The sequence below is a fragment of the Syngnathus typhle genome, linkage group LG13, assembly GCF_033458585.1.
Source record: "Syngnathus typhle isolate RoL2023-S1 ecotype Sweden linkage group LG13, RoL_Styp_1.0, whole genome shotgun sequence".
NCBI classification, from domain to species: Eukaryota; Metazoa; Chordata; class Actinopteri; order Syngnathiformes; family Syngnathidae; genus Syngnathus; species Syngnathus typhle.
The window spans coordinates 2,166,000-2,191,843 of NC_083750.1; the positions used below are offsets into that span (position 1 = coordinate 2,166,000).

Genomic DNA, 25,844 nt, shown 5'->3' on the forward strand with positions numbered 1-25,844 from the left:
ATGACGCCCAATGTGGGAATCGAACCCACTACAGGAAACTGGCTCGGGTTGACATTGCCATTAAGAATGAATGGGGAAATAAAAGGCACAAATTTGCTAATTACTTAAAAACGGTAAATGTTATGAACGCGAAAAATACTGGCAAGCGTGCCATGAATTTTTGGAACGTGTGAAAGGTTGAACGAGGTGAATCGGTTGAAGCATGTGGGAGTAGTTAGATGTCAAAAAAGTGGGAGGAATAAGTTGTTTAATAATAAAGTACAATATCAATGTGTGAAGGCCTTCGCCTTCACACAACTAGAATTGCAATTTCGGAAGAAATTGCGTGTGAAGGCGAAGGCAGATGTTAAGTTACAAACGTTAAGCGTTAAAAATGATGAGCGGGAAGAATACAAAGGGAAAATAGATAATTGTGAAATAAATGGGAAAATGTTACAAATACATGTTACAAAAAGGTACAAATGATAAGCGTTAAAAATGAAACGTTACAAATGTTACAAAAAAGGTACAAATGATAAGCGTTGAAAATAATAAGGGGGAAGAATAAAGAGTAAAATAATTTATGACTCCCAATGTGGGAATCGAACCCACTACAGGAAACTGGCTCGGGTTGACATTTCCATTGTGTTTCCGACTGAGCTAATGAGGATCCTTCCTTCTTGCTGGTTGAATCTGGTTAATGTAATGAATGTGTTTGTTGAATGCGAATGCGTAATCAAAGTGGTGGAAATTGCTTAATGTAATGAATGTTGAATGCGAATGACAAAAGTTACAAATGATAACCGTTGAAAATGATAACCGTGAAGGATAAAGAGTAAAATAAATAATGATGCCCAATGTGGGAATCGAACTGACGCGGGTTTTGATACCACTCGGGAATGATGCTCGTGTACTGGAATCACTTGTGTTTCCCACGAGCTAATTGAGTCCCTTACTATCTCGCGGTTGAAATTGGTTAATGTAATGAATGTGTTTGTTGAATGCGAATACGTAATCAAAGTGGTGGAAATTGCTTAATGTAATGAATGTTGAATGCGAATGTTAGTTACAAATGATAAGCGTTGAAAATGATAAGCGGGAAGAATAAAGAGTAAAATAATTAATGACGCCCAATGTGGGAATCGAACCCACTACAGGAAACTGGCTCGGGTTGACATTGCCATTAAGAATGAATGGGGAAATAAAAGGCACAAATTTGCTAATTACTTAAAAACGGTAAATGTTATGAACGCGAAAAATACTGGCAAGCGTGCCATGAATTTTTGGAACGTGTGAAAGTCTGAACGAGGTGAATCGGTTGAAGCATGTGGGAGTAGTTGGATGTCAAAAAAGTGGGAGGAATAAGTTGTTTAATAAAAATAACTAGAATTGCAATTTCGGAAGAAATTGCGTGTGAAGGCGAAGGCAGATGTTAAGTTACAAACGTTAAGCGTTAAAAATGATGAGCGGGAAGAATACAAAGGGAAAATAGATAATTGTGAAATAAATGGGAAAATGTTACAAATACATGTTACAAAAAGGTACAAATGATAAGCGTTAAAAATGAAACGTTACAAATGTTACAAAAAAGGTACAAATGATAAGGGGGAAGAATAAAGAGTAAAATAATTTATGACGCCCAAAGTGGGAATCGAACCCACTACAGGAAACTGGCGCAGATTGACATTGCCATTGTGTTTCCAACTGAGCTAATCAGGTTCCTACCTCAGTACCTGTTGAATTTGGTTAATGTAATGAATGTGTTTGTTGAATGCGAATGCGTAATCAAAGTGGTGGAAATTGCTTAATGTAATGAATGTTGAATGCGAATGACAAAAGTTACAAATGATAACCGTTGAAAATGATAACCGGGAAGGATAAAGAGTAAAATAAATAATGACGCCCAATGTGGGAATCGAACTGACGCGGGTTTTGATACCACTCGGGAATGATGCTCGTGTACTGGAATCACTTGTGTTTCCCACGAGCTAATTGAGTCCCTTACTATGTCGTGGTTGCAATTGGTTAATGTAATGAATGTGTTTGTTGAATGCGAATACGTAATCAAAGTGGTGGAAATTGCTTAATGTAATGAATGTTGAATGCGAATGTTAGTTACAAATGATAAGCGTTGAAAATGATAAGCGGGAAGAATAAAGAGTAAAATAATTAATGACGCCCAATGTGGGAATCGAACCCACTACAGGAAACTGGCTCGGGTTGACATTGCCATTAAGAATGAATGGGGAAATAAAAGGCACAAATTTGCTAATTACTTAAAAACGGTAAATGTTATGAACGCGAAAAATACTGGCAAGCGTGCCATGAATTTTTGGAACGTGTGAAAGGTTGAACGAGGTGAATCGGTTGAAACATGTGGGAGTAGTTAGATGTCAAAAAAGTGGGAGGAATAAGTTGTTTAATAATAAAGTACAATATCAATGTGTGAAGGCCTTCGCCTTCACACAACTAGAATTGCAATTTCGGAAGAAATTGCGTGTGAAGGCGAAGGCAGATGTTAAGTTACAAACGTTAAGCGTTAAAAATGATGAGCGGGAAGAATACAAAGGGAAAATAGATAATTGTGAAATAAATGGGAAAATGTTACAAATACATGTTACAAAAAGGTACAAATGATAAGCGTTAAAAATGAAACGTTACAAATGTTACAAAAAAGGTACAAATGATAAGCGTTGAAAATGATAAGGGGGAAGAATAAAGAGTAAAATAATTTATGACTCCCAATGTGGGAATCGAACCCACTACAGGAAACTGGCTCGGGTTGACATTTCCATTGTGTTTCCGACTGAGCTAATGAGGATCCTTCCTTCTTGCTGGTTGAATTTGGTTAATGTAATGAATGTGTTTGTTGAATGCGAATGCGTAATCAAAGTGGTGGAAATTGCTTAATGTAATGAATGTTGAATGCGAATGACAAAAGTTACAAATGATAACCGTTGAAAATGATAACCGGGAAGGATAAAGAGTAAAATAAATAATGACGCCCAATGTGGGAATCGAACTGACGCGGGTTTTGATACCACTCGGGAATGATGCTCGTGTACTGGAATCACTTGTGTTTCCCACGAGCTAATTGAGTCCCTTACTATGTCGTGGTTGCAATTGGTTAATGTAATGAATGTGTTTGTTGAATGCGAATACGTAATCAAAGTGGTGGAAGTTGCTTAATGTAATGAATGTTGAATGCGAATGTTAGTTACAAATGATAAGCGTTGAAAATGATAAGCGGGAAGAATAAAGAGTAAAATAATTAATGACGCCCAATGTGGGAATCGAACCCACTACAGGAAACTGGCTCGGGTTGACATTGCCATTAAGAATGAATGGGGAAATAAAAGGCACAAATTTGCTAATTACTTAAAAACGGTAAATGTTATGAACGCGAAAAATACTGGCAAGCGTGCCATGAATTTTTGGAACGTGTGAAAGGTTGAACGAGGTGAATCGGTTGAAGCATGTGGGAGTAGTTAGATGTCAAAAAAGTGGGAGGAATAAGTTGTTTAATAACTAGAATTGCAATTTCGGAAGAAATTGCGTGTGAAGGCGAAGGCAGATGTTAAGTTACAAACGTTAAGCGTTAAAAATGATGAGCGGGAAGAATACAAAGGGAAAATAGATAATTGTGAAATAAATGGGAAAATGTTACAAATACATGTTACAAAAAGGTACAAATGATAAGCGTTAAAAATGAAACGTTACAAATGTTACAAAAAAGGTACAAATGATAAGCGTTGAAAATGATAAGGGGGAAGAATAAAGAGTAAAATAATTTATGACTCCCAATGTGGGAATCGAACCCACTACAGGAAACTGGCTCGGGTTGACATTTCCATTGTGTTTCCGACTGAGCTAATGAGGATCCTTCCTTCTTGCTGGTTGAATTTGGTTAATGTAATGAATGCGTTTGTTGAATGCGAATGCGTAATCAAAGTGGTGGAAATTGCTTAATGTAATGAATGTTGGATGCGAATGACAAAAGTTACAAATGATAACCGTTGAAAATGATAACCGGGAAGGATAAAGAGTAAAATAAATAATGACGCCCAATGTGGGAATCGAACTGACGCGGGTTTTGATACCACTCGGGAATGATGCTCGTGTACTGGAATCACTTGTGTTTCCCACGAGCTAATTGAGTCCCTTACTATGTCGTGGTTGCAATTGGTTAATGTAATGAATGTGTTTGTTGAATGCGAATACGTAATCAAAGTGGTGGAAATTGCTTAATGTAATGAATGTTGAATGCGAATGTTAGTTACAAATGATAAGCGTTGAAAATGATAAGCGGGAAGAATAAAGAGTAAAATAATTAATGACGCCCAATGTGGGAATCGAACCCACTACAGGAAACTGGCTCGGGTTGACATTGCCATTAAGAATGAATGGGGAAATAAAAGGCACAAATTTGCTAATTACTTAAAAACGGTAAATGTTATGAACGCGAAAAATACTGGCAAGCGTGCCATGAATTTTTGGAACGTGTGAAAGGTTGAACGAGGTGAATCAGTTGAAGCATGTGGGAGTAGTTAGATGTCAAAAAAGTGGGAGGAATAAGTTGTTTAATAATAAAGTACAATATCAATGTGTGAAGGCCTTCGCCTTCACACAATAAAGTACAATATCAATGTGTGAAGGCCTTCGCCTTCACACAACTAGAATTGCAATTTCGGAAGAAATTGCGTGTGAAGGCGAAGGCAGATGTTAATTTACAAACGTTAAGCGTTAAAAATGATGAGCGGGAAGAATAGAAAGGGAAAATAAATTATTGTGAAATAAATGGGAAAATGTTACAAATACATGTTACAAAAAGGTACAAATGATAAGCGTTAAAAATGAAATGTTATAAATGTTACAAAAAAGGTACAAATGATAAGCGTTGAAAATGATAAGGGGAAGGATAAAGAGTAAAATAAATAATGACGCCCAATGTGGGAATCGAACTGACGCAGGTTTTGATACCACTCGGGAAAGATGCTCGTGTACTGGAATCACTTGTGTTTCCCACGAGCTAATTGTGTCCCTGTCTACATACTGGTTGAATTTGGTTAATGTAATGAATGTGTTTGTTGAATGCGAATACGTAATCAAAGTGGTGGAAATTGCTTAATGTAATGAATGTTGAATGCGAATGTTAGTTACAAATGATAAGCGTTGAAAATGATAAGCGGGAAGAATAAAGAGTAAAATAATTAATGACGCCCAATGTGGGAATCGAACCCACTACAGGAAACTGGCTCGGGTTGACATTGCCATTAAGAATGAATGGGGAAATAAAAGGCACAAATTTGCTAATTACTTAAAAACGGTAAATGTTATGAACGCGAAAAATACTGGCAAGCGTGCCATGAATTTTTGGAACGTGTGAAAGGTTGAACGAGGTGAATCGGTTGAAGCATGTGGGAGTAGTTAGATGTCAAAAAAGTGGGAGGAATAAGTTGTTTAATAATAAAGTACAATATCAATGTGTGAAGGCCTTCGCCTTCACACAATAAAGTAGAATAACAATGTGTGAAGGCCTTCGCCTTCACACAACTAGAATTGCAATTTCGGAAGAAATTGCGTGTGAAGGCGAAGGCAGATGTTAATTTACAAACGTTAAGCGTTAAAAATGATGAGCGGGAAGAATACAAAGGGAAAATAGATAATTGTGAAATAAATGGGAAGATGTTACAAATACATGTTACAAAAAGGTACAAATGATAAGCGTTAAAAATGAAACGTTACAAATGTTACAAAAAAGGTACAAATGATAAGCGTTGAAAATGATAAGGGGGAAGAATAAAGAGTAAAATAATTTATGACTCCCAATGTGGGAATCGAACCCACTACAGGAAACTGGCTCGGGTTGACATTTCCATTGTGTTTCCGACTGAGCTAATGAGGATCCTTCCTTCTTGCTGGTTGAATTTGGTTAATGTAATGAATGTGTTTGTTGAATGCGAATGCGTAATCAAAGTGGTGGAAATTGCTTAATGTAATGAATGTTGGATGCGAATGACAAAAGTTACAAATGATAACCGTTGAAAATGATAACCGGGAAGGATAAAGAGTAAAATAAATAATGACGCCCAATGTGGGAATCGAACTGACGCGGGTTTTGATACCACTCGGGAATGATGCTCATGTACTGGAATCACTTGTGTTTCCCACGAGCTAATTGAGTCCCTTACTATGTCGTGGTTGCAATTGGTTAATGTAATGAATGTGTTTGTTGAATGCGAATACGTAATCAAAGTGGTGGAAATTGCTTAATGTAATGAATGTTGAATGCGAATGTTAGTTACAAATGATAAGCGTTGAAAATGATAAGCGGGAAGAATAAAGAGTAAAATAATTAATGACGCCCAATGTGGGAATCGAACCCACTACAGGAAACTGGCTCGGGTTGACATTGCCATTAAGAACTAGAATTGCAATTTCGGAAGAAATTGCGTGTGAAGGCGAAGGCAGATGTTAAGTTACAAACGTTAAGCGTTAAAAATGATGAGCGGGAAGAATACAAAGGGAAAATAGATAATTGTGAAATAAATGGGAAAATGTTACAAATACATGTTACAAAAAGGTACAAATGATAAGCGTTAAAAATGAAACATTACAAATGTTACAAAAAAGGTACAAATGATAAGCGTTGAAAATGATAAGGGGGAAGAATAAAGAGTAAAATAATTTATGACTCCCAATGTGGGAATCGAACCCACTACAGGAAACTGGCTCAGGTTGACATTTCCATTGTGTTTCCGACTGAGCTAATGAGGATCCTTCCTTCTTGCTGGTTGAATTTGGTTAATGTAATGAATGTGTTTGTTGAATGCGAATGCGTAATCAAAGTGGTGGAAATTGCTTAATGTAATGAATGTTGAATGCGAATGACAAAAGTTACAAATGATAACCGTTGAAAATGATAACCGGGAAGGATAAAGAGTAAAATAAATAATGACGCCCAATGTGGGAATCGAACTGACGCGGGTTTTGATACCACTCGGGAATGATGCTCGTGTACTGGAATCACTTGTGTTTCCCACGAGCTAATTGAGTCCCTTACTATGTCGTGGTTGCAATTGGTTAATGTAATGAATGTGTTTGTTGAATGCGAATACGTAATCAAAGTGGTGGAAATTGCTTAATGTAATGAATGTTGAATGCGAATGTTAGTTACAAATGATAAGCGTTGAAAATGATAAGCGGGAAGAATAAAGAGTAGAATAATTAATGACGCCCAATGTGGGAATCGAACCCACTACAGGAAACTGGCTCGGGTTGACATTGCCATTAAGAATGAATGGGGAAATAAAAGGCACAAATTTGCTAATTACTTAAAAACGGTAAATGTTATGAACGCGAAAAATACTGGCAAGCGTGCCATGAATTTTTGGAACGTGTGAAAGGTTGAACGAGGTGAATCGGTTGAAGCATGTGGGAGTAGTTAGATGTCAAAAAAGTGGGAGGAATAAGTTGTTTAATAATAAAGTACAATATCAATGTGTGAAGGCCTTCGCCTTCACACAAGAATAATAATAATAAAGTAGAATAACAATGTGTGAAGGCCTTCGCCTTCACACAATAAAGTACAATATCAATGTGTGAAGGCCTTCGCCTTCACACAATGAATGGGGAAATAAAAGGCACAAATTTGCTAATTACTTAAAAACGGTAAATGTTATGAACGCGAAAAATACTGGCAAGCGTGCCATGAATTTTTGGAACGTGTGAAAGGTTGAACGAGGTGAATCGGTTGAAGCATGTGGGAGTAGTTAGATGTCAAAAAAGTGGGAGGAATAAGTTGTTTAATAATAAAGTACAATATCAATGTGTGAAGGCCTTCGCCTTCACACAATGAATGGGGAAATAAAAGGCACAAATTTGCTAATTACTTAAAAACGGTAAATGTTATGAACGCGAAAAATACTGGCAAGCGTGCCATGAATTTTTGGAACGTGTGAAAGGTTGAACGAGGTGAATCGGTTGAAGCATGTGGGAGTAGTTAGATGTCAAAAAAGTGGGAGGAATAAGTTGTTTAATAATAAAGTACAATATCAATGTGTGAAGGCCTTCGCCTTCACACAACTAGAATTGCAATTTCGGAAGAAATTGCGTGTGAAGGCGAAGGCAGATGTTAATTTAGAAACGTTAAGCGTTAAAAATGATGAGCGGGAAGAATGAAAAGGGAAAGAAATAATTGGGAAATAAATGGGAAAATGTTACAAATACATGTTACAAAAAGGTACAAATGATAAGCGTTAAAAATGAAATGTTACAAATGTTACAAAAAAGGTACAAATGATAAGCGTTGAAAATGATAAGGGGAAGGATAAAGAGTAAAATAAATAATGACGCCCAATGTGGGAATCGAACTGACGCGGGTTTTGATACCACTCGGGAAAGATGCTCGTGTACTGGAATCACTTGTGTTTCCCACGAGCTAATTGTGTCCCTGTCTACATACTGGTTGAATTTGGTTAATGTAATGAATGTGTTTGTTGAATGCGAATACGTAATCAAAGTGGTGGAAATTGCTTAATGTAATGAATGTTGAATGCGAATGTTAGTTACAAATGATAAGCGTTGAAAATGATAAGCGGGAAGAATAAAGAGTAGAATAATTAATGACGCCCAATGTGGGAATCGAACCCACTACAGGAAACTGGCTCGGGTTGACATTGCCATTAAGAATGAATGGGGAAATAAAAGGCACAAATTTGCTAATTACTTAAAAACGGTAAATGTTATGAACGCGAAAAATACTGGCAAGCGTGCCATGGATTTTTGGAACGTGTGAAAGTTTGAACGAGGTGAATGGGTTGAAGCATGTGGGAGTAGTTAGATGTCAAAAAAGTGGGAGGAATAAGTTGTTTAATAATAAAGTACAATATCAATGTGTGAAGGCCTTCGCCTTCACACAATAAAGTAGAATATCAATGTGTGAAGGCCTTCGCCTTCACACAACTAGAATTGCAATTTCGGAAGAAATTGCGTGTGAAGGCGAAGGCAGATGGTAATTTAGAAACGTTAAGCGTTAAAAATGATGAGAGGGAAGAATGAAAAGGGAAAGAAATAATTGTGAAATAAATGGGAAAATGTTACAAATACATGTTACAAAAAGGTACAAATGATAAGCGTTAAAAATGAAATGTTACAAATGTTACAAAAAAGGTACAAATGATAAGCGTTGAAAATGATAAGGGAAAGGATAAAGAGTAAAATAAATAATGACGCCCAACGTGGGAATCGAACTGACGCGGGTTTTGATACCACTCGGGAATGATGCTCGTGTACTGGAATCACTTGTGTTTCCCACGAGCTAATTGAGTCCCTTACTATGCCGTGGTTGAAATTGGTTAATGTAATGAATGTGTTTGTTGAATGCGAATACGTAATTAAAGTGGTGGAAATTGCTTAATGTAATGAATGTTGAATGCGAATGTTAGTTACAAATGATAAGCGTTGAAAATGATAAGCGGGAAGAATAAAGAGTAAAATAAATAATGACGCCCAATGTGGGAATCGAACCCACTACAGGAAACTGGCTCGGGTTGACATTGCCATTAAGAATGAATGGGGAAATAAAAGGCACAAATTTGCTAATTACTTAAAAACGGTAAATGTTATGAACGAGAAAAAAAGTGGCAAGCTTGCCATGAATTTTTGGAACGTGTGAAAGTTTGAACGAGGTGAATCGGTTGAAGCATGTGGGAGTAGTTAGATGTCAAAAAAGTGGGAGGAATAAGTTGTTTAATAAAAATAACTAGAATTGCAATTTCGGAAGAAATTGCGTGTGAAGGCGAAGGCAGATGTTAAGTTACAAACGTTAAGCGTTAAAAATGATGAGCGGGAAGAATACAAAGGGAAAATAGATAATTGTGAAATAAATGGGAAAATGTTACAAATACATGTTACAAAAAGGTACAAATGATAAGCGTTAAAAATGAAACGTTACAAATGTTACAAAAAAGGTACAAATGATAAGCGTTGAAAATGATAAGGGGGAAGAATAAAGAGTAAAATAATTTATGACTCCCAATGTGGGAATCGAACCCACTACAGGAAACTGGCTCGGGTTGACATTTCCATTGTGTTTCCGACTGAGCTAATGAGGATCCTTCCTTCTTGCTGGTTGAATTTGGTTAAGGTAATGAATGTGTTTGTTGGATGCGAATGCGTAATCAAAGTGGTGGAAATTGCTTAATGTAATGAATGTTGAATGCGAATGACAAAAGTTACAAATGATAACCGTTGAAAATGATAACCGTGAAGGATAAAGAGTAAAATAAATAATGACGCCCAATGTGGGAATCGAACTGACGCGGGTTTTGATACCACTCGGGAATGATGCTCGTGTACTGGAATCACTTGTGTTTCCCACGAGCTAATTGAGTCCCTTACTATGTCGTGGTTGAAATTGGTTAATGTAATGAATGTGTTTGTTGAATGCGAATACGTAATCAAAGTGGTGGAAATTGCTTAATGTAATGAATGTTGAATGCGAATGTTAGTTACAAATGATAAGCGTTGAAAATGATAAGCGGGAAGAATAAAGAGTAGAATAATTAATGACGCCCAATGTGGGAATCGAACCCACTACAGGAAACTGGCTCGGGTTGACATTGCCATTAAGAATGAATGGGGAAATAAAAGGCACAAATTTGCTAATTACTTAAAAACGGTAAATGTTATGAAGGGGAAAAAAGGTGGCAAGCTTGCCATGAATTTTTGGAACGTGTGAAAGTTTGAACGAGGTGAATCGGTTGAAGCATGTGGGAGTAGTTAGATGTCAAAAAAGTGGGAGGAATAAGTTGTTTAATAATAAGAACTATAATTGCAATTTCGGAAGAAATTGCGTGTGAAGGCGAAGGCAGATGTTAAGTTACAAACGTTAAGCGTTAAAAATGATGAGCGGGAAGAATTCAAAGGGAAAATAGATAATTGTGAAATAAATGGGAAAATGTTACAAATACATGTTACAAAAAGGTACAAATGATAAGCGTTAAAAATGAAACGTTACAAATGTTACAAAAAAGGTACAAATAATAAGCGTTGAAAATGATAAGGGGGAAGAATAAAGAGTAAAATAATTTATGACTCCCAATGTGGGAATCGAACCCACTACAGGAAACTGGCTCGGGTTGACATTTCCATTGTGTTTCCGACTGAGCTAATGAGGATCCTTCCTTCTTGCTGGTTGAATCTGGTTAATGTAATGAATGTGTTTGTTGAATGCGAATGCGTAATCAAAGTGGTGGAAATTGCTTAATGTAATGAATGTTGAATGCGAATGACAAAAGTTACAAATGATAACCGTTGAAAATGATAACCGTGAAGGATAAAGAGTAAAATAAATAATGACGCCCAATGTGGGAATCGAACCGACGCGGGTTTTGATACCACTCGGGAAAGCCTCTCGTGTTCTGGAATCACTTGTGTTTCCCACGAGCTAATTGGGTCCCTTTCTTAACAGTGGTTGAATTTGGTTAATGTAATGAATGTGTTTGTTGAATGCGAATACGTAATCAAAGTGGTGGAAATTGCTTAATGTAATGAATGTTGAATGCGAATGTTAGTTACAAATGATAAGCGTTGAAAATGATAAGCGGGAAGAATAAAGAGTAAAATAATTAATGACGCCCAATGTGGGAATCGAACCCACTACAGGAAACTGGCTCGGGTTGACATTGCCATTAAGAATGAATGGGAAAATAAAAGGCACAAATTTGCTAATTACTTGAAAACGGTAAATGTTATGAACGAGAAAAAAGGTGGCAAGCTTGCCATGAATTTTTGGAACGTGTGAAAGTTTGAACGAGGTGAATCGGTTGAAGCATGTGGGAGTAGTTGGATGTTAAAAAAGTGGGAGGAATAAGTTGTTTAATAAAAATAATAATAAAGTAGAATAACAATGTGTGAAGGCCTTCGCCTTCACACAATAAAAAAAATAATAATAATAAAGTAGAATAACAATGTGTGAAGGCCTTCGCCTTCACACAATAAAGTACAACATCAATGTGTGAAGGCCTTCGCCTTCACACAATAAAGTAGAATAACAATGTGTGAAGGCCTTCGCCTTCACACAATAAAGTAGAATAACAATGTGTGAAGGCCTTCGCCTTCACACAATAAAAAAAATAATAATAATAAAGTAGAATAACAATGTGTGAAGGCCTTCGCCTTCACACAATAAAGTAGAATAACAATGTGTGAAGGCCTTCGCCTTCACACAATAAAGTACAATATCAATGTGTGAAGGCCTTCGCCTTCACACAATAATAAAGTAGAATAACAATGTGTGAAGGCCTTCGCCTTCACACAATAACAATGTGTGAAGGCCTTCGCCTTCACACAATAATAAAGGACAGGAATAACAATAGTGTGAAGGTCTTCACCTTCACACTAATAAAGGACAGGAATAACAATAGTGTGAAGGTCTTTACCTTCACACTAATAATAAAGTGAATAGCGTAGAATAACATATGTGTGAAGGCCTTCGCCTTCACACAATAAAGTAAATGCAGTAGAATAACATATGTGTGAAGGCCTTTGCCTTCACACAATAATAAAGTGAATGGAGTAGAATAACATGTGTGAAGGCCTTCGCCTTCACACAATAAAGTAAATGGAGTAGAATAACATGTGTGAAGGCCTTCGCCTTCACACAATAATAAAGTAAATGGAGTAGAATAACATGTGTGAAGGCCTTCGCCTTCACACAATAATAATAAAGTAAATGGAGTAGATATATAATATATATCCATCTATCCATTTTCTGTACCACTGTACAGGGCTGTGGACTCGGGGACTCGGACTGGGTCGGACTCTGTCATTTTTGCCGGACTCAGACTCGGTGCTGATTTTGACCGAGTCCACCGAGTCCGACAATAAAAAAAATACGTTCAATTTTATTTTCATCATGCTGCTGAGAATGCGCGTAGGAATACTGTCCACAACCCTGCTTGCTTGTTATGAAGACAAATTTAGTTGTTGCGTGCGCGCCCGCGCCTGCCTGCCTGCACGTACAAGACCCACAATGCCCCGTGCGCAGCCAAGATGGAAGAACCCGGGAGCAGCGAGAGAACAATGTTTTGCCTCTAGATTTGGGGGGGAAACGGAGCGTAAGTTAAGATCAATGCGGCCACGTTGAGTTGCACTTAGGCTAATGTTTACATTATGTACCAATGTCAAGGACGATTATGTGACCCACCTTATATCATTGATGTGTTTCGATAGTTGTGGGGTCGTCACTAATTATTTGTGTTTAGATAGATGTCTGAGCTATAATGGTGTAATAAATGATTAAAACTCGAAAGTATCTGTTTATTGTATTCGTTTATATGTTTAATAAAGACAAAGCCATCACAAAACGGTTGTAATTATTTAGATTTTGATCTAAATTAGCCTTGAATAAAGACTAAGCAGTCACATGAATTAACAGAAAAACTGGACAGCCGGACTCGGAGTCGGACTCGTGGTCAAGACGCCGGACTCGGACTCGGTGCAAAAATCCGACCGAGTCCACAGCCGAGTATACAGCCTATATATACATATATATTATATATATATTTATACATAATGTATAAAAATGTATATATAATATAGTATCATATAATATAATATAATATAATACATAAACAATATATCATACAAATATTTAAAATATATCTATCTACGTATAGACCAAGTGTGTGTTTCCAGCATTTTCTTCCATAAATATTTTAAGTTCACACTCACTCAATTCAATGAAATTTGTAGTATACAATAATTTTACATTTAAACCAATTTTTGTAGGCAGCGCGGTGTTTTAGTGGTTAGCGTGTGTGATTTTGCCGCACATTCGAGTTTCCCTCCACAATCCCAAAACATGCAATTTATCATGAACAATCTCTGCCATTGCCCTGGCAACCACAGATCTTAGTCTTTAATAATAATGGTAGGCCAGCCTTGACATTGTGCCAATTAGATAGTCAGTATGTTCCAATGCATGATTTTTTTGCTCTGCCTCTGTTGTCCAGGTACTCCAGCATCAGCATTCAGTCCATGAAATTAGTTACATTGCAAAGGACACCAGGGACCACAGGGCCTTTGGCTATGTTTGTGGAAAGGAGGGCCACCACAGGTTTGTCGCCATCAAGACCGCACAGTCGGTGAGTATTTCCATGAATGCAGAGACATAAATATTTGGACATATAAGACATTCAAAATATAAGTAACACCCTTTGACTTCAATCTACATCAACAATGATGAAACATATTGTGACAGCAACATATTAATAAACAGCATTAGAATTTAGGACATATTTGCATATTTGCTTCTCCTCCATCTCCTAATCCTCCCTCCTGCCAGAGTGAACTGGATGACTCCGCATTTCTCATCCCATCTTCCTTCGATTTTCACTTCTCTGCACAGGCGGAGCCTCTTATCATTGACCTGCGTGACCTCTTTACACTCATCTACGACATTAAGCAGCGGGAGGAGATGGAGAAAAAGGCCCAGAAGGACAAACACTGTGAACAGGCCGTCTACCAGGTAGGGCTAAAAAACCAACAACATTGCATTCAAATTTCACATTCAGAGGCACAATCGTAATTCATACACACGAGATGAATCTCCTTTTGGTGTGTGGAACCGATATTCTTTCTTTGCCTCTTTACTCTACACTCATGCGCTTATTTTATTAGGAACACCTACATAGTAATACAAATAAGCAATCCTAAATACTTCACAGAGATTGTCATTAAGAAATAATGTATTATTAATATACACATACATTATGATATTTATATTATCTTTTATATATTTATTTATGATATAATATTATTTGCACATTATTTTACTGTAAAATGTGTGGTGTGCCTTTTATTCTCTTGCAACACAGACCATCTTGGAGGACGAAGCAGACGATCCAGTTTACCAGGTAGGCTTGCAAGAACCCTCATGGCTATCTTGCTTTCCCGTTACTTCTTGAGAATATTTGATTCCTCATTTTTACTCTTTATATGATCACTGATCTGCTCAAATGAAGTTTCACCAACTTTGCAGACAGTTTTGTTCAACCATTCAATTTCCATTTGCCAGTGCAATGTTGTAATACCATCCTCTTTTTGTTGTTGTTGATTTTGTGTCAGTGTTCCAGTTTCTTCCAAAGATCCGCTCCCACCCAGAATTGTGATTGACCTCCCACGTTTTGGCTGCATTTGATTGGATGTTTTTGTGTTTGTGCTCACACTGAATACAGACAACATTAACTCTTACTCTGACATCATATGTCCAAACATCTCCCGAATCATCTGTTTGTCGCTCTTGAATTTTTTGCAGTGTTATTTCAAACTTGGTTGACAAAACTCCAGTTACGTTGCTCAAGGGAATAGATTTGAATATAATTAATACTGATAATGATGATGATGATGAATTTTTACATTATGCTTCTCGTATCAAATTTAGCCCTCTCTAAAACACTAATTGAAAAAAAAAGAGCATATAATTGGATTAGATGATGAGACTTTATGACCTTTTCCCAAATTGAATTCAAATCCTTTATCGTGCTGATTAGCTTTGAAGATTCTGATGGTTTCGTTTTTAAATACCCAACCAAATAAAATAAAGTTTCCATAACTGTAAAATAAATTTAATGTCAACTGAGCTATCTATCTTTTTATCTCAAATGAATTTGTTTCGCAATTGATTTAATCTCAGGTCCAAGACATTATATTATTAAACACGTTCGATTCATGGATTTTCCGAGCTAGTCCAGGATGTTTGTGTTGAGCTCTGGTGACAAGCGCCACATTGCTCTGAACTGCTACCTAACTTATTATACTTGTGCTCTTTTCCCTTCCAACCGTTTTTTTCTTTCTCTCCTCATGCCCCCACTCCTCTCTCTCTCTTGTGTTCCACTTTGTTTTTTCCACCCTCCCTGGTCTCTTTTCACTCCCACCCACCAACCCACCCACACCCTTCTCCCCCGTGTGCTCCGGATTATTCTCATCATGTGGCACTCAATCATCACGTCCCTGAATTTGAAATGCAAACCTGGCGTATGTCTCCCCCCCCCCCTCTCTGCACTTGTAGTACATAGTGTTTGAGGCTGGACACGAACCCCTCCGTGGCCCCCAGTCAGAGGAGAGCGTTTATCAGGTACAAAGACAAAGCATCGCCCCTTTTCTTCTCCCTTATTATGTATGCCCTGTGGTAGATGATAATAGTACTAACGACTGCCGAGCTCATCGCTTTGAGACATTTCTGCAGATTCAGGCTTAAATGTGATGTCGAAAGGCCGCTCTGTTTTTTAGCTAAGAATGAAAAGCAGTGAAGGAAGTTTGTGTTGAAGATGTCAATTGAAAAAAGCCTCACAGAGCATCTAAGAGCTGCAAGCACAGTCAAGGTCACTTTCATCCATGCGATTTAGGCCTTTGACTTTTTTTCCCCCCTTCCAAGACTATTTGAAGGAGCAGCTCGGACTTCAAGTTGTACGGTTTAATCTGACGCCCTCCTACCCGGCCGGGTCTCTCTGCTGCTCTCCTCCACCCCCTCATTTTGCCTCTCTGTATTTTCCTCTGAAGCTGAAAGATGCAGAGAAAGAGAGCGAGAGAGACTAATCACTTGCCATGCCATTTGATCTGGCGGTGAAAGTACATCAATAGACTTTGAGAAAAAAAACACAAGCAAAAGTTAACCATCGTAGGGAGCCAAGATATACAGGCAAAGCGGTTTAAAGTGACAGCTACTTCTCGTGACTAAGAGAGAAATATTAGCGGAGGCAATTTCTTATTGTTAGATAAGCTTTACTGGTGCAGAATACCAATAGGCTCTCTTAATACTCAGCCAACATCCTTAGTCTTTGTTTGCAATCAATATTGATTTAACAAGAATTGATTCAGCAGCGCTACTGTAGCATTTGCATAATTCAGTCGCTACAAAAATGAAATAAGAAATGTCGTCAGCTTTTTTGTTCTTTAGCAGTTTTATCTCCTGATATGAAATACCTGCTAAGTAATAAGGAAAAGAGTGTTGCCATGCTATTTACATTTCAATCGACCTCCAATCCAATGCAGGTCCCAACCAGTCAGCAGAAGGAAGGGATCTATGATGTCCCCAAACGCCATTTCATGACTGTAGGTGTTCTTTTATTTTTATTATTTCTTTCTATACGCCTCCACCTTCAAACCTCTCTTTCGGGTCCCCTTGAAGAAAATCCGATTGGTTGAGCGTGGACGTGACATGCCTGTATGTAGTTTCACAAGACATCAGCAAGGCAGGTTTCAAAATGCAGCGCTATTTCCAAAAATCTGATGTTGGTTCTGGCCAGTTGGACCAGACAAAATCCGCATGTCGTTTGTCTGGTCCAGTTAACTGGATGAATAAATACATGAGGGGGGAGTCCATCTTCCCTCAGAAAGTGAAAATTGGTGGAGTGTTGATAGTTTGACTTGCATGCAGTGTAGCAATTTAGTCATCATGTAGTCCACCATCAACCTGCCCCTGAGAAGCCTTTCATTTAACAAAAAGGCACTTTTCCTCCCAACCATTCAAACCAAAAATAAATTCATTTCATCCATCATACAGCAATATCATCCCTAATCGCTTAGGAAAGCTTTTTTTTTTCTTTCAAAACAGCCCTACCGCAGTGCTTCTCTCTCTCACCGGTGTTGTTGTGCTTGTTGCTCAGCATTATCAAAACAGATAACCTGCCTCGGCCCCTCACTATCTCACTCATACAGCCCCGAAGTAGTGGCGCCTCCATATCTCTAAGTGTTACTGCTTGTCTGTTCATTCAGTCGGAGCTTTTCCAGACCCAAGAGCTCCCCTGATGTGTGTCGGTGCCTGCGGGGAGAGACCTCAGTGCACACTTGTTTACTTTCCCTCCAAACTCCGAACCATTCCGCAAGCCCTCGGTGGTCACAAAGTGCAAACTGTGAGGTCCTGTTATGTCAACGACGACATAAAAGACCCGTTTGCAGACACACTGATTGCTGGGATGTCTCCCGTGTATTTCTTTCTGTTTTGAGATTGTTACGTTTCCACATGCAGCGCTTTATTTACAGCATGCGTCGCCTTTTGTGGTGATTCATTGTCTGCTTATGCATGGCCCAAGATACATTTCATGCAACGTAGCTCTTCCATAGCTTCGTGCCCCCCACCCTCCTTACACGCGAGGGTCGTCATCTTTGTTCATGCTTTGTCTAAGTCGGGTGTTTCCACGAGCATCAGCATTCGAAAGCAGGTCAGCCTCTCATGGGATGCTTTTGATTGGCAGACACAAGAATATCTAATCAGAGTCTGTTTTATGGAACTGAATAGCCCTTTACCCGCTCAATTATAGCGAGCCATGAAAAGGCCCATTCAAGATCCATTGTCTGATAATGGAACAAAGGCATAGTAGTTTCTTTCCAGGCACAGCTCCAGTGAATAGACGCTCCCCCCCCCAACCCACCACCACCGTAGTCTATGTGGTGATGAATTCAAGAATGTATGACTATTGAATTTCAATTTCATGTTGTGTCATTGTACTTTTTTGCTATCTTTCCCTTGGTTCCTTTCACAGAATATCAACCACTTTGATCTTTTCGGCGACATGTCGACTCCTCCTTCGGTTAGTACTGCCCGCGCAAAAACAAACATTCTATTGACAGCACTATTTTATTCTCTCATGTTATGTCCAGGAAAACAAATGAACTGATTAAAACCTTGAGACTATTGGGAGTCATTTCTGTCCCTTCCTTCCATGCACACGGTGTTGTAGTCAACAATGTAGTATATCATAGATATATCAAAGTCAAGGCCCGGGGGCCAGATACGGCCCTCCACATCATTTTACGTGGCCCTCAAAGACAAAATTGTCCACCGACTTTACGTGTCAATACTAAAATTAGAAATTGTCTTCACTTAAGAAATATAGATATTACTAGCAATTTTTATTACCATCCAATAGGGGTGTAAATCGCGGGTTTTGTCACGATACGATATAATATCGATACAGAGAACTACGATACGATATTTGCCGATATCTTAAAGCCTGCTGCGATTCATTCACGATATATCGCGATATAGTGCTCTACGATCGATATTTTTTTTTAATAGAAAATATAGAACAATATCCTGATTTATAACAATTCATACGCAAAATCAACAAGGTACTGCAAACTCTTTATTTAGGAAATTACAAGAGTATTGCAGTATACAAAGTGCTTATTTTAACACTGAACTTTGATGTCGTGTTTTTTCTTTAAATATGCGGCGAGATTTGTGCTCCCTGAATATTTGATCACCGCATGGCAGGATTTACAAACTGCACGTGTCTTGTCCGTTGAGCCATATTTTCTTTGGAATCCAAAGTGCTTCCAAACGAATGACTTGAAGCCTAAAGGGGAGCAAATTTCTTCGTCTTTTTGGACACTAGCCATAGCACCAGCCCAGGAGCCGCGTACTTGTTGTCGACTCCCCTTTCACGTGCCTGCTCTGCTCACAACACAACACGCGCAGTGCGCTCCCGGAAAGAGGAAGCAAGCAACAATGAACTGGATTTCAAAATAAAGTCGCGTCTAATGTCCGAGGTCAAACACAGCGATATAAATCGATGTTTACGTTTAGCATCGATGCCAATAAATCGTAGAGCATTATATCGATTAATCGATGTGTATCGATGTATCGTTACACCCCTACCATCCAACTTTTTAAAAATATTTCAACAGTTTTTACTAGTCTCTGATTTCGAAATGGGTTATTAACCAGTTTGTTGTGTAGCCCATACTGTAAATAACATAAGCTTTTGACTTTCATACTGGCCCTCTGACGGAAACTATGACTACGATGCGGCCCGCGACAAAAATGAGTTTGACACCCTGTCTTTTGGCCAGAAAGACACAAACACAGTTGTAAATATCAAATGTCAAGAGTAGGAAAGAGAACCACTCTATGACAAGCTAATGTAGAGTATTGCTGAGTCAAGACAAATTAGCTGACTTCTGAGTAAATTTGATAAAGTTATTATCCGTGTCGTATACTTTCTCAGATGCCTCCTTCACCTGCCAACACACTTGACCCAAGCAGGAGCGGCCGCCAGCAGCAGCAGCCGCACAATCCGGCCGAGATGTACGCCCCCTTCAGCCCCACCTCTGTGCCATCCGGTGAGTTACCGAGACTGAAATGGAGAAAAGTATCAAAGTCAAAGTCAGCTTTATTGTCAATCTCTTCACATGTCAAGACACACAAAGAAACCGAAATTCAGTTTTTCTCTATCCCACGGTGACGAGACATATTACCCGATAGACATACAAGTAAACGACACAATATAAAAACAAGAAGGCACAAACAATAAATAATAAGAGTGATGAATAAATAATAAATAAACAGATAACAATAAATAAGAGGAGCAAAACGGAGCCAGTGTGCATACAGCAGACAGTAAGCATAGCGCAAAAGTACAGGACGCTACGCAGAAAGGGGAAGCGAGTTCAGGATCCTAACAGCCTGGAGTATGAAGCTGTTGTTGAGTCTGGTGGTGCGGGAGCGCAGGCACCTATACCTCTTCCCAGAGGGCAGAAGATCAAACAAAGAGTGAGCGGGGTGACTCACATCACTCACAATCTTGTGGGTGAGATGGGAGATGTAAATGTCTTTCAAGGAGGGGAGTGAAGCACCAATAATCTTACCAGCCGTGTTCACTATGCGCTGCAGGGCCTTCAAGTTGTAGTCAGTGCAGCCGCCACCCCAAACAGTGGCCTTCAGCGAGCAACTGCTGTTCTGAGCGTCGAAGCGAGCAAAGAAGCGGTTAAGGTCATTGAGCAGACGGACGTCTCCTTCACAGCTCTGCGGCGCGGGCTTGTAGTCCGTGATGGTCTGAATGCCCTGCCAAAGGCTCCGTGCGTCCCTGCTGTCCTTGAAGTGGGCGGTAATTTTGCAAGAGAACGCCCTCTTTGCTTCTTTGATGCCCCGAGACAGGTCGGCCCTCGCAGTCCTCAAGCCAGCCTCATCCCCCGCTCTAAAGGCTTTGTCCCTGGCCTCATACTGGTGTAGGCGTGTTTTTTTTTTTATGATTTATTAAGGCTGGAATCGAATACTGGAGGCAGATATTTACCTTTAACGAGATATTGGAGTTCTGAAGGCAGCAACATTAATAATTCTAAAGCGACGTAGTTTATGATTTAATTGGTATGTGCTAAGTGTTTTTACAACTGATTATCAGGCTAATGGTCTTGTGAAAACAAATTGCAGGATAGCTGCACACACTCTATTGCTTTCCTTGCAAAACAAATCGATTTACAGAGGTAACTGTGACATAAATGTTTCCCATTTCTCCAGCTGTAACGTGTGTGGTTCCCTTCTCTCACCAGGTTATATGACCATGGGCCCCGTGCAGGCTTCTCAGTGGGCCCAGCAGCCGTTTCCTGGCCAGGCTCAGACTCTAGCCTTCCCCGTGCAGGGGCCCCTGCAGGTGACCCAAGTCCTGCCCGGTGGTCAGCCCCTCATCTGGAGCCAGGCCAACATTTTCCGAGCCACCCAGCAGCAATGGGCGGCCATGGCGGCGTACATGCCGGCCCAGACTGTGGGTGTGGGGGGCCATGCCATTCCAACCGCCATGCTCCAAGGCTTGGTTCCTATTACAACCATGTGCCCCCAAGCCTGCGACCTGTCCGCCCCCTCCTCAGCCATCACCAGCCCGCAGCACGCGGCCGACCCAGCTATGCTTCAGAGGCAGCTAAGCCTGGGAAGAGACGGCGGCCTGGGCGTGGACTTGAACGCAGGGGAGGGCCCGTCCACATCCGGGGTGGGGCCCGGTAGGGTGTCCGTGAGTAGGTGTGCAACGCCGAGCCTTGTAGGCGTAACCGACGCCCTGGTCTGCACGCAGCTGCTGTCGCCCCTTGCTGTGGTCGCACTGGAAGATGAAGGCAGTGACCTTGATCTGTCCCGGATGACCTTGAGTCCCGGAACATCCACATCGCCATCTACTGAATCGCGTGAGTATCTTTGATTATTACGCCTCCTTTCTACTAGTGTTGAAATGGTGCAGCATTATTTTTTTTTACACTCATATGCATCTTATTATGTGACGTATATGCTGAGTTGGTTTTCAATATCATCCAATCATCTAGTACACCACCTCAACATTTCACTTTATCTTACTGTCTAAGTTGCATGTGGTAGTAGTAATTGTAAACTCACTCTTTTGTCCTTTGACTAATTTTGTATTCATTTGATCTAATCTTACATGGGCAAAAGAATCATGCAATGTGAACACAATTACAATTTAAATGTTATCCACTCGACATCAAACTTTGAACATCCTTCTTCCATCCAATCCCCTCATTTTTTTTTCGTTATTCATGTCAACCTCTGTGCCCTTTGGTAAACTGTTCCGGTTGAAAAACGTCATCTTTTCATCCAATTATATCACACATAAAAGGGAGCAGGTGTTTTTTTTTATGATCTATTCCTTCTTGAATCCAATTAGATGTCCCTGAAGGACTAAAGTTAAGTTAAGTTAAGTTAAGTTAAAGTCCCAATGATCGTCACACACACATCTGGGTGTGGTGAAATTTGTCCTCTGCATTTAACCCATACCCATGTGATTTTAATCCATCCCCTGGGGGAGAGGGGAGCAGTGAGCAGCAGCGATGCCGCGCTCGGGAATCAGTTGGTGATCTAACCCCCCAATTCCAACCCTTAATGCTGAGTGCCAAGCAGGGAGGAAATGGGTCACATTTTTATAGTCTTTGGTATGACCCGGTTTGTGGTTTGAACCCACAACCTTCCAGTCTCAGGGCGGACACTCTACCACTAGGCCACTGAGACTATCCTACGTATTCACGTGCATAAGTGAGAAAAAGCACAGACACTTGATTTGCTTATTTATACAGTATTTCTATTGCCTTAAATTGCAATTTAGTTGACTTTATGCCTAACCATGGCGACAATTTATAAAAGAATTCCATTTTCTTTCAATTAAAAACACTTTCATTTGACAGCATCCACTCCAGGTCCTCAACAGACATCAGAGTGCCCCCCTAGCCAAGTGAACACCATCCCTACAGACTACCCTCATGTCGAGCCTGAGGGCAACTCTGACCCTGCCGAGGAGGAACAATTGGTAAATCCCCAAACCCTGTGGTGCACACATCTGTCAACAAAACACAGGGATTATATTTAACAATTTAGTCTTATGTTCCAATCTATCATCCTCTGCAGACATCATTTTTAATAATGCCAAAGGGTATATTGTGTTGATTAAATGGCCAAGTAGCATTGAGCTCACCTTATTTATTATTTCCATACAACATAAAACGCTGTTGTGGTTTTCTAAATGTTGATAAATATGTAACCTTCTCTTTTCCTAGGACTCTGCTGTCACAAGGCCAACCTCTCCATTGCCCAAGGAAGCCAGTGATCTATCTGAGGATCAGGCGTATCCACAGGAAGACAGCTAGAGAACATAAGAGTGGGTATCTCATCATTCTTGATTTATCTCCCAAACGCTTCCCTTTGTGTCCTTTGTATCCTTCTCTTTTCATCTCCCTGTAATTAGTCTCTCACTTACTTTGTTAGCCATGATTCAACAGTCTTCCTTTTTTCTTTCATTTTTCATCTTTTGCTATTCATTTGGACCTTTCTAGTCCATAATGCATTTTCTCCCTTTCATTTCACAAAGAAAGTCGCAATGTCGCTCTCTAACGGTCATATTTGCAATGACACCTAGTGTTAAGACTTCCTCTGTTCTCTAGGAAATGAGGCTGTGAAGGTCAAAAGACAAGCTTGAAACCATACAAATGATATGGGTGGCTATGAACATTTCAAATGGATTACAGAAACTTGACTTTTTTTAAGCCTAGTTGTGAAACTAGCTGGCCACATCAAGAACTTTATGCGAGCAGACTGTGGCGATATCATCTAATCAACCTTTCAGCCAGCAAGTGACCTTTCATCTTGCCCCGAAAGTGCAGCGGGAGGTGACTGTGAGGATGACTTAAACAGCTGTGATGACGTTGCTCACTAATAAATATTTTTTTCAAGAGGAGCAGCATCCTTAATGTTTGACCTTTAATCTGTGGACCGCCGTGCACCAGCAAAGACTGTGAGAAGATGGATGATGTTTTCATGGTGTCACCATGTCAAGTCCATTCATACATTTGCATGAGCAAACTTCATGTGGATTTAGCAGGCTCAGCTGTGGTAAAAAAACGGGGGTGTTTACAGCTTCATTTTAGGTCTGAAACACATCAACACTTTGTGTTATTTTATTAGTCAGACAGTTGTTAGTCAGACAGTTGTTAGATGGCATACAGCTCTTGACAGGTGACAACAAATCAGCAAAAAAAAAAACCATTAAGCATTAATCTACAAATCAATTTGCCAAACCTTTTATTATTACGGAAAAAAAAATCGTCCCAGCCTCTGTGCCATAAAATAGCGCTCTTGGATGCACCTCAGCCTTTGACATCTGGGTGTTTGTTTTTGCTTTTATGCTGCCATCTTTCTTTTTTCTGGAAATGTCTTTGTTTATGTTTGCTTGGTAAAATATGAACTGTGAATCTGTGTTACATGCTCGATCAAACCGAGGCTTGCTGTACCTGTTTTGAAGGGTGTGGAAAATGGCATAAGTCTACAGGACTCTTCTTTAAAATGTCACAAGCCCTTTTTTCTGGTAAATAGATGAGTGATTCCTTCACACCTCTTTGTTGTTTTCATCTTCTGCTTTTTGGGAATATGTCCAACCCACTGGATGAAACCGCTGACAGATTTTATTCATATAAATCAATAGAAGTATCACTACAAAGTGGTAGAGTTACAATTTAAAACTGCACCCCTTGCTTGTGTAATAATTTAGAAAACATGAAATAGTTCAAAAATATTTTGACAATTTTATTTATGGATTTAAGAAATATGAAAAAGAGAGGGGAGTAAAGGGACTTTTGTACGAATATTATCCCATACACTGTACCTGTGCCACTGTTAAGTCACAAATAAAATATAATGTGATTGCCAATCGACTTTAGTGTAGTTTTCTTTTCTCAGGTGGCTACATTGGTGTTTTTTGTCTGAGTAAACAAAGAGTCATAGGATTGTGTCATTCTGTAAAGTGAGGCTAAACAAAGTTCAAAGGCCAATCGGTAATCAGTCACTGTATGTCCTGTCTTACAAAGTAATGTTTTTTCCATCATTGCTTTTTTGAATCCACAGTGCATGATGTCTATTTGTGTCTGATTGATAGAAAGTGTACAATGGAAATGTGGACCTACACGCAAGGTGGGTTAAATTTTTGTATTTGGAAACGAGCCCATTATTCAAGCAATGAAACATCTAACATGACCACTCTGTGCTTGTAGGTCCTGAAGTGTTGTGAACTGCTGCATTGTGCTCCAGCTCTGTGTCTGTCTGGTGGCGAACACTGTGTTTACTTAGAGCTTGGCATTACCATCGCGCCATTCCTTAACTGTCACAACATCCCATTATGTTTTCTTCGTGTGGACTCTTTTTATCCTGTTATCTTCTCACGTCCACGCTGAGCTTGTTACTTTCAAGGTAAGATGCTTTCAAGTTGATGTAGCTGATGTGTATTTTCATTTCTTTGCTCACACTCGGGAAGCTACTATATATATATATTATACTGTAAGACTATAAGTTGCTCCGGAGCACAAGTCGCATCAGCCATAAAATGCCCAAAAAAGTGAAAAAAAACATATATAAGTCGCTCCGGAGTATAAGTCGCATTTTGGGGGGCAATTTATTCGACAAAATCCAACACCAAGAACAGTCATGAACAAGCAACAACACGATAGGTTTGCTAACGTGACAAACGCAAACAAAGAGGTGAGAACGGCCCTGACGTAACATTCAGTTATTTAAAAAAAAAACTATTACATAAATA

At 39.4% G+C, this 25,844-nt stretch overlaps 1 protein-coding gene across 1 annotated transcript in view; it reads left to right on the top strand.

Annotated features, from left to right (window-relative positions):
- The window catches only part of LOC133165807 (uncharacterized), a 53,123-nt gene that overhangs the window by 15,431 nt on the left and 11,848 nt on the right, over window positions 1-25,844 (top strand). Inside the window, exons 4-14 of the mRNA XM_061295702.1 lie at window positions 13,998-14,129; window positions 14,393-14,512; window positions 14,862-14,900; window positions 16,055-16,120; window positions 17,038-17,097; window positions 18,528-18,575; window positions 19,995-20,109; window positions 21,316-21,939; window positions 22,948-23,069; window positions 23,317-23,401; window positions 25,411-25,498. Of these exons, the coding sequence (XP_061151686.1) occupies window positions 13,998-14,129; window positions 14,393-14,512; window positions 14,862-14,900; window positions 16,055-16,120; window positions 17,038-17,097; window positions 18,528-18,575; window positions 19,995-20,109; window positions 21,316-21,939; window positions 22,948-23,069; window positions 23,317-23,401; window positions 25,411-25,498 (1,499 nt within the window). The remainder of the gene's footprint in view (window positions 1-13,997; window positions 14,130-14,392; window positions 14,513-14,861; window positions 14,901-16,054; window positions 16,121-17,037; window positions 17,098-18,527; window positions 18,576-19,994; window positions 20,110-21,315; window positions 21,940-22,947; window positions 23,070-23,316; window positions 23,402-25,410; window positions 25,499-25,844) is intronic.